This window comes from Oreochromis aureus, linkage group 4 (genome assembly GCF_013358895.1).
Source record: "Oreochromis aureus strain Israel breed Guangdong linkage group 4, ZZ_aureus, whole genome shotgun sequence".
Taxonomy (NCBI): domain Eukaryota; kingdom Metazoa; phylum Chordata; class Actinopteri; order Cichliformes; family Cichlidae; genus Oreochromis; species Oreochromis aureus.
The window spans coordinates 3223781-3233411 of record NC_052945.1 but is presented as its reverse complement, the minus strand read 5'-3'; the positions used below and the strand labels follow the sequence as shown (position 1 = coordinate 3233411).

The window sequence follows — 9631 nt, the reverse complement described above, 5'->3', positions numbered from 1 at the left end:
CGGGATGTACACCTGAGCAGATTAGCGCTTGACCTGCGGGATTTGTTGCTGGAGACGCACCTGATTCACGGGAAGCAGAAAGAATGATCTGGATTTAAATTTACATTCCCGTGGTTCTTTTTCACACCCATCTCTGTAACTTTTAGATCATGATTTTTACGCAACTGAGGACGCAAAACTTTAAGAGAGAAGCTCTGTCGGAGTGACCAAAGGGGAGCCATGGCAGGTTTTATGCATTGCATTTTTCGGGGAGAGTTTTTTGGGCATTTCTCATCTGAGATCTGATGATGTGCGATATTCCTGCTGCCAGCGGAAACGTGTAATCCCTCCCAGATTACGGCGCACTGATGGATTGCGTCCTGTCGTCCAGTCGGCTGGCACTAGGGCCTAGCCAAACGAATCCAACCGGTATGCCTGCATCCTGACTGCTGAGGTGAAACCATTCAGGGCAGGTCATTCTGTAGGCACCTGCGTCCCCATCGGTGCCAAAGACGATGAGGAGAGCTGTACTCAAAGAAGCCGCCAAGCGATTCCCCTGGCTGGCTAATGTCACCTTGTACGGATGCTTATTCGCCGGCGGTGACCTAGTCCACCAACTCATCGCTCAGAAGGAGCACATAGACTGGAAACACACTCGCAATGTCGCCATCGTGGCAATCAGCTTCCAGGGAAACTTTAACTACTTCTGGCTACGCGCCCTGGAGAGGCGCTTCCCTGGAAAGTCCGCCGGGATGGTTTTCCGCAAACTGCTGCTGGACCAAAGCTTCGCGTCGCCTTTGGCCACCAGTGTCTTCTACACCGGTAAGATGGGCAGCTTTCATTTTACCCACGTTAAGGGCTACAGAACTGAGAGTTTGCGTCATGTTAAAGCAAAGCGCGTGAGTACGCCCCCCTTCAGTGCGCTTTTGTTTGAAGCCAGCAAATATGAGAGTTACTGATTATTTTTCCAACTATAAAAGTCAACCAGCCATCGGAGCCAGAGTGCAGACGCAGAATGACGCTGATAATGAGTGATAATTGGACAAACCATTACTATAAAATCTAAAGAGTGAATTCAGTTTGTGAATGAGACGCTAACATCTTAAATGAGTGTGAAGGTGAAGTGGCTTCCGTTCAAGGTTGTCTGTCAGTCAAATACTAAAGTGTTCAAGGTGAGGTCTTGTTGCATAGTTTTTAAATTTGTGCGTAAAGACGTACGTCCCAAGCTGTGCCTTAAACCTGCCCTCTGTTTCGCAGGGGTGAGCTTCTTGGAGGGAAAGGAGGACGTCTTTGAGGACTGGAGGGAGAAGTTCTTCAACACCTGGAAGGTGAGAAGCGCTTCAGCAGCTGCGCGAAGCGCAGGAAAGTCGCCTTTCCTTCCCACACGGTAGCTTCTGCCGCTGCCAGCTCACAACCGGATTAACCTAGATTACGCCACCGGCACTTCTGCTTTTGCGCAGTGGGCTCGGCTCCCGGAGGAGAGCACGCGGGGTAATTCAGCCAGAGGATAAAAATGTCAGTGGGTTTCAGGACGTTCAGGAGCTGACGTCCTGCCAAGTGTGACTCATAGTGTCATGTTGCTGTGATTACAGTAAAACAGTTTCGGGTTACTTTATTTGTACCTGCAGTCGTGAGTCAGCCATCCTCACATGCAGACAACAGTTATGCATAATACAATATAGTGAAAAACAGTGACTAAACATACACACACACACACACACACACACACACACACACACACACACACACACACACACTAAACAACAATCAACAACAACAAAAGTGAGCACCATTAGAACTCCGTCCATCAGAGGGACAGCTCAGAGTTAGAGAGGCTGAGGTGGTCTGAGTATGTGCAGAGGAGGGAGGGTGGATATACTGGACAAAGTATGATGGAGCTGCCAGGCAGGAGAAGAGGAAGACCTCAGGGGAGGTTCATGGATGTAGTGAAGGAGGAGATGCAGAGGGTCAGTGTGACAGAGGAGGATGCTGCTGCTGCACTTCTCCATCTGTTAACTTGTAACCCCACTTAAACCTAACTTCTCTTTCATGTAATGTTTTCAGCTTCAGTGCTGAGCTCTAACCATGTTTGGTGGCAATGCTTCACTGTTTTTCTGAGATTGGAGTGGCTCCCTTCTGTCTCTATCTTATTCAGATCTTTTCTGCTTTATCACCTTTGTGCAAATGATACTCTAAGGAGTATCATAATTTGCGCACACTAATTGAAGTGCAGTAGTGCGTTGCTGCTGACTCTCCATTTCAAGCTGTGTTAAGTGAGTGGATTGAAACTGCGAGTGAGATGTTTCCTCTTTTCTAACCTTAGAAGGATCGGCAGTGACCTGATAGAGATTAATGTTTAAAATAGTAAAGCAACAGATGTTGCTGCGTGCGGTTTGGCAGCTCTGCGTGCGACGTTTTAATGAACAGAAGTATCCCAATCACAGCACCTTCACCTCAGTTCTACACTCATCCCTGACCTCTCCCTGGGATCCTCTCAGGCGTGCATGCAGATGGAAAACTCTGATTCGTGTCTTGTTTTCTCTTTCAGACTGGACTCATGTACTGGCCATTCATGCAGGTAAACCTGTTTTTCATTTTTATTTGTTTAAAGTCAGAAAAAATAAAAACCTCAGAGGAGTGGAGCTAAAAATCTGAGATTTTGCTGCTGTGCTGTCTGATATTATTTACTGGTAAATGTTGGTTTCTTTCACATGAAGTGTGTAGATTCAGGATCACAGTGTGCACCCCACTGACAGGAAAACCTCTCAGAAGACCCTTTTCCATGATGGTGCTCTTCTCTGCTTCTACTTTTCTAGTTCCTCAACTTCGTCCTGATGCCGTTGTACATGCGGACTGCCTTCATGGGCTGCTGCGCCTTCCTCTGGGCCACCTTCCTGTGCTTCTCACGGCAGAACGGCGATGGCACGGCCGGCGTGGCTTTTGCGTTCGTCATGGATCCACGTAAAACTCTGGAGGAGATGCGTGAGGCCCGGCTGGCCCGGAAGAAGCAAAAGACCCAACGGGAAAACTAAAGTGAGGAGGAAGGAGTGGAAGAGGACGCCGCTTCAGTCATTCAGGTTGTTGAGCCGTGGAAGAAAGACAGAGAGCCCGTTTCCTCCACTTAAACCAGCACGATGAGAGCTGAGGAGCGAATGAAAGCAAAATCACTGAATACTCTCACTGTCTGTCACATACGCACACAAAGGTTTGACTGATGTGGATTTTGAAGGCCAGCTTTTAAATTAAGGGCATTGATTGACAGGCAGGAGTCTGTCAAGGAAGTTTATGAGTCCAGTGTGTTTTATTGATTCTTTTTTATGGCAATGAACATTTTTAGGAAGCGACCTGACTTTATTAAATTTATGAAGTTGTTTGCATACCAATTTAAAGGCTCTCACAGCTACAGGAGAATCTTCTAAAGCTACATAAAAAATGCAGTACTCCAGCTGGTACCCAGAACCTTTTAGTCAGTGTTGGTTAGATTAATCTGTTAACATCCACAAGGGTCAGCCTCAGGGTTCAGTTAACATCCGTCCTGTTTTCATGCATTTTTAATCCGTTTGAAGCAACCAAAGGTAAAGGTCCTGCAGTTCTGCTCACTTTTCTTCAAACCCTTTCCCTTATTATGCATCTTTATTTAAAGCAAAGGTAAATCATACGATTTAACTGTGCAAAAGGCACATAAGGCTTGTCCTTCATTTCTCGTTGCAAAGGTTCATTCGGCATGAAAACTTGTTATTATATTTACTTTGAGTACAGTGTGAGTCAAGGTCAAGGTCATTAAACTGGTTCCTGCTCAGGGAAGCATGAAGGCTCATTTAAAATCATTAGATCAGGTTTTTTAATGTGTAGCTGAGACTTTTGGGGGCTAAATGAGGCTGCTGGTTGTCACCATTCAACCCCAGGGAGCTTAGAAATACACCAAGAAGCTGTTGAGATGCACTATATTGCCAAAAGTATTTGCTCTTCTTCCTTCAAACGCATATAAACTTGAGTAAAATCCGTAGGGTTTAATATGATGTCAGGCCACCCTTTGGAGCTATAACAGCTTCAACCCTTCTGGGAAGGCTTCCCACAAGGTTTAGGAGTGTTTCTGGGTATTTTTGACCATTCATCCACAAGCACATTTGTGAGGTCAGACGCTGATGTTGGATGAGAAGCCCTGGCTCACAGACTCACTCATTCATGTCTTTATGGACCTTGCTTTGTGCACTGGTGTGCAGTCATGTTGGAACAAGAAGGAGCCATCCCCAAAATGTTCCCACAACATTGGGAACATGGAAATGTCCAAAATGTCTTGGTATGAAGAATTCCTTCCATTGGAACTAAGAACCAAGCTCAGCCCCTGAAAACAACCCCACACCATAATCCCCCCTCCATCAGACTATACACTTGGCACAATACAGTGAGAGAAGTACTGTTGTCCTGGCAACCACCAAACCCAGACTCGTCCATCAGATTGCCAGATGGAGAAGATTGATTCATCACTTCAGAGAACACGTCTCTGCTGCTCTAGGTGCTTTACATCACTGCATCCGACCCTTTGCATTGCACTTGGTGATGTAAGGCTTGGACGCAGCTAGTTGCCATGGAAACCCATTCTCTCGACACACTGTTCTTGAGTTGATCTAAACGCCACATGAAGTTTGGAGGTCTGCAGCGATCAACCTCTGCTCACTATGCACCTCTGCATCCGCTGACCTCTGATTTTAGGTGGTCTACCTCTTTGTAGCTGAGTTGCTGTCTTTCTCACTCACTTCCACTTTTTTATAAAACCACTAACAGCTGACTGTGGAATATTTAGTAGCGAGGATATTTCACTGGTCTTGTTGCAAGGGTGGCATCCTATCACGGTACCACGGTGAAATTCACCGAGCTCCTGAGAGCAACCCATCCTCTCACTAATGCTTGTAGAAGCAGTCTGCATGCCTTGGTGCTTCACTGTACACGCCTGTGTCATGGAAGTGATGGAACGCCTGAATTCAATGATTTGGATGGGTGAGTGAACACTTTTGGCAACATAGTCTATTTTTGCTCTGGACCAAAGTGAAGCAAACAGTGATGAATCAGCACTAAAGCAGCTGCAGGGCTAAAGCTGAACAGCAGATGTTTGCAGCTGTGGTGACATTTCGACTTCAAACATCGCAGGTTTCACTTGAAATTTATCTGACATATCGAGCCGTGGCTGCTGGTTCCTGATCTGATCTGAGCCTGCAGCACAGCGGAGCTCCTGAGACCAGTTTCAAGGGCTGATTTTTCTGCTTTACACCAGTCGTGCCTTTTTCTCGTTGACAACAAGTCTGCAGATGTGTTTGGCTGACTGGTGACTGCCATCAGTTACAATCAATACTACAAAAGATGTGTGTTGCTGTATATTTATGTGTGTATGTACAATTAAAAATGTAGTTGCGCTGGGATGCACTGACGTATCCACAGGATAATAACTCAGAAAGGTTCACTCTGCGGGGAGTGTGATTGTGCTCAGTAAATGTCAAAGTAATCAAACTTGAGAATTTAAAAGAATACCCGCTGATGCCACTAGATAACAGTAATATTAAAAATAAACATCTAGATCCAGACCCTTTCAAATATACCTTGTCTAAAAAACAGAAGGAAACAAGGAAGTGTTCGCTCTGTGGGTCTGTCGAAGATTTAAACACACTGATACGTGTCCACATCATGAAGGATCGAGCAGGCAGGTGAGCAGTTAGACAGCAAAGATAGATGGCTGTCAAGAACTTCCGAACTTTCTCTCATATGAAACAAGGCCAGCGATAAAATGTGTCTGTGAAACCATCTGAGGCCAGAAAAAAGCTGAGTTTTTCTTCATATTTTTCTGCCCAACAACATAAAGATGAAGATCTCCATCTACACTCGAACCACTCGAAGGTCATGAATTCAAGTGGCTGAGATGAGTTACTTGCATCAGGTGGCTTAAATGTGGTGAGGACCCTTTGAAAGGAGCCAGTCGAGATGGTTTGGGCACCTTTTGGCGGATTTTGGGACACACCTAACTGGGATGAGACCCTGGCCTAGACCTAGAACTTCTTGTAGAGATTATATAGCTCATCTGGTCTAAGAACGCCTGGTCTGGTTAGCCTGCTGCTACTTGGATCGGTGGGAGATAATAAATGGACGGATGGAACAAGTAGAATTACAGATGTTTCCTCCTTACTTCCTCCCTTCCTAAAGGGAGCCTAAACCTGAACCTAAACCTCACGTTTATGTGGAGAAGAAGCGACTGACCTGATGTCCTGTTTCCTGAGATGCGGTGTTATCAGAAAACATTGCACAGCTGTTTAAATAGACAAAAACCAGAAACATGGAAGCGACAGATCCTGTGGACACGTATCAATACAGATACCCAAGAAGAAGAGTTAGACCATTACTAGAAGGTTACTTTAATTTACTGAAGGGCTGGAGGGAACCCAGAGGGCTCACTATAAGTTATTAGAGCAGGACACGTATCAGTGCATCCCACTTTTGCTGTCTTTGGTAGTTTGAAATGTGAAGTTACGACATTTTAATCCTGTTCTGTTACTTGAACCATCCAATACAGGTGAGTGACAAATTCAAGGAAAAGTCAAGTGCTGAACCAAAATCTCCCACCTGTGGTCAGCTGGGTTGAGATCATGTGACTGTGAAGGCCAGAGCTAGTGATGAATGTCATCTTCATCCAAACGCCCTGCCAGGCCCTAAAAAGCAGAGGGAAGTGTTTCTTCACAGGATGAAGCAGAAGGAGGCAGCGATCCTTCCCTCGCAGGTTTCCATCACTGTACTGGTTTTTCTTTAATTTGTCACTGTTCTGTATTTTGCCATCAGCCCAGAAACCTTACTGTGTTCACATCACTTACCTGAGTTACACGAGGTTAGATTTACAGATTCTGAAAGACTTTTGGTTTGGTGTTATCAGCTGAGATCATGTACCAAGTGAAAAACAGCCCTTCAGTGGATTAACCTAGAAATCCTGTTTTCCATGTTTAGAACATTAAACCTCAACGAATGTTCGTTTATTTTGCAAAGTGGTTTATAAAATTATCACTGCGATCTTACAGTGACTAGTTTACAGCCAGCTACGATGACCTCGGCTGTTCTGTTGTTCCATCACTTTGATATTTTCAGAACGAGGCCACGTCTTTGTGCGTCCTTTTGACACGTGTTCACAGAGTAAACCTGACACCAATAAACCGGTCAAACAGCTCTCTCCTGTTGTCTCGAGTGGATGGGATTACTGTCCCGATTCGAATGAGATGTGATGGGAAAATTGTGTCCCAGTTAAGCCGTGAACTGTGAGGCTGTTGGACTGTTGAGGCGTTCAACAGGTTCCCGGAGCAGATAAAGACCACAGTTAGCGGCACTCTCAGAGACGGGGTGGAGTAAATGTTGTTTCTACCCTCTTGAGACCCAGCCTGTTCATTTATGTCCTCTGTAATGGAAATTTCTTCTTGGTCTTTATCTTTCGAGTTATTTGAGCTACCTCACTAAGTACTGATGTGCTAAATAGAGGACATTGTGGCCTTTCCAATGATATTTCATGTGTTTGGATGATCTTGTTTAGCTCCAAAAAGGCAGGAAATCACAAAAAAAGTTAATCTGGAAGATCCTTTTTTCCTCAGTTCTCTCGTGGATATGCACCAATTCTTCTAGAATTTATCGTCCAATAAGAGGTTTGACTTTTTATATAAGTTAAATGAAAAATAGTTAATACATTCTGATTAATTTTTCTGTGTCTGTCTCAGATTCATCCTACAGTTAACTTTAATAATTTTCTGTATTATGGGTAATCCCTGTTTAAAAGTATAACTTTAAAGAGTTGTTTGTTCCTGTCCATTTATACTGCAGCATCCAGAGAAAGTGTTTCAGGCCAGTTTTTGCATAAAAGAATCACACAAACATAGGACGAACAATCTGATGCTCAAAGTCTTTTCCCAGCAATGCTCAAAAAAGAAAGCTCAAAAGATTAACTAAACATTTTAATTAATCTAAGTATTCTGTAAGATTTATGTTTATGTTATTGTTTGGCTAACCAGATCAAGCTACCTTGTAAAAATCGACAGACTGGCTTTAATCAATACCTTTAATACAAATTCATTGTCTTAAAAAATTTGCTAACCTTAAATTAGGATTGATGCGTTGTTTGTTTTTAGTGTGCATAACAGGATAAGTCACTTAATGTACCGGTAAACAAGAGTGGAAGAGCTAAACATTATTTTAGCTAAATTATAGTGAAGAAATTCATGCTGACGTTAGAAAGCGTCATTATGAATGGGCTGGATATTTACTTTATAGCATGCACACAATATTTACAATTCAGAGACAGGGTTCTCTCTTTTAGTCAAATTACCATTCACACTGCAGAGTTAACAGGAAAGCTGGATTTATTAACGTTACTGATCACTACAGAAGTCTGAAACGTGGTCGTCTAAACACATCATAGTGAAGTGAAAACTAAATCAAGGATCTGAGGTGAAAAATCAACAACCCAGTGAGTCTTTGTTCTCACCATACAGGAAGTAGTCTTAATTAAAAACAGTAAAATACAAATTATTACCTTTAAATTAGTTTAGTCCACTATACTCCTCAGCACAGACAAGTAAACTCCAAAAACAAATATGAATAAAGTTGAAGTTAAATTTTACCAACACACAGTACTGACATCAGTCTTTTAATAGATTTGATTCTAAAAGCAAATAAAAATATTTCTTAAAACAGAGATGTATCACTTTACTGCCACTAATGTCAGTGAAGGTCACATGTTCATGTTTATAATCTGCTGTCAGTGTGTGGACTCAAAACATGCAGCACAGATATGAAGCAAGGGTACAGTGTGTGTGTGTGTGTGTGTGAGTGTGTGTGTTCCTGTCTAGCTATCTTTGTGAGGACCGAAATCTGCATTCTACTATACTTGTGAGAACCAGCAGTCACTTGTGAGGACACACAACCCGGTCCTCACATTTCTGAAGGCATTTAAAGGCATTTTTGAGGCTCAAAATGGGGTTTTAGTGTCAGGGTTACAATTAGGTTATGGTTAGGTTTAGGGTTAGGGTTAGGCATTCATTTTTAATGATTAGGGTTAGGGTAAGAGGCTAGGGAAACCATTATGTCAATGAGGGTCCTCACTAAGATAGCTGAATGGGGTTCTAGTCTGTGTGTGTGTGTGTGTGTGTGTGTGTGTGTGTGTGTGTGTGTGTGTAAAAGCTTTATGCTCCAGTGATGTGCGGATGGATTAACCAGGATAAGATAGGCCTCCTTAATCCCTTTGCAAAAGGACCGAGGTGACCCAGTCATTCCAACCTCTGACCCCACCAACAGGAAGTGAAATTATTATCCAATCAGAGTGAAGGATGCTGCCAAGTGCCCTTCTTTTCTAACCCTGGGAAACATAAGCGACAGACTGTGAGTGGGCAGCTGCAGAGGACTTAAATTTAAGCACAGGTTTAGTAACTGATACAAAAAACACACAACGGTTAATATAAATAACCATTAATGACCTCATCTCAGTAAAAAGGTGATCACATGATAAAGCTTCTCTTGCCAGCCAGTGTTGGAAGGTGATTTTGGTTTTTATAAAATTGTTTTATAAAAGCTGAAACTCACGTTTGGGCTGGCAGAAATAAAAGTAAGTTGAAGTAAGCAGACAACGAAATTGAAT

At 43.3% G+C, this 9631-nt stretch overlaps 1 protein-coding gene across 1 annotated transcript; it reads left to right on the top strand.

The window, feature by feature from the left end:
* The first annotated feature begins 469 nt into the window (after window positions 1-469).
* Window positions 470-7180, top strand: LOC116314289 (mpv17-like protein). The gene is made up of 4 exons (XM_031732267.2): window positions 470-801; window positions 1237-1307; window positions 2528-2557; window positions 2796-7180. Exons 1-4 carry the CDS (start codon window positions 495-497, stop codon window positions 3009-3011), a joined length of 624 nt encoding a protein of 207 aa, XP_031588127.1. The 5' UTR covers window positions 470-494; the 3' UTR covers window positions 3012-7180.
* The last annotated feature ends 2451 nt before the right edge of the window (window positions 7181-9631 follow it).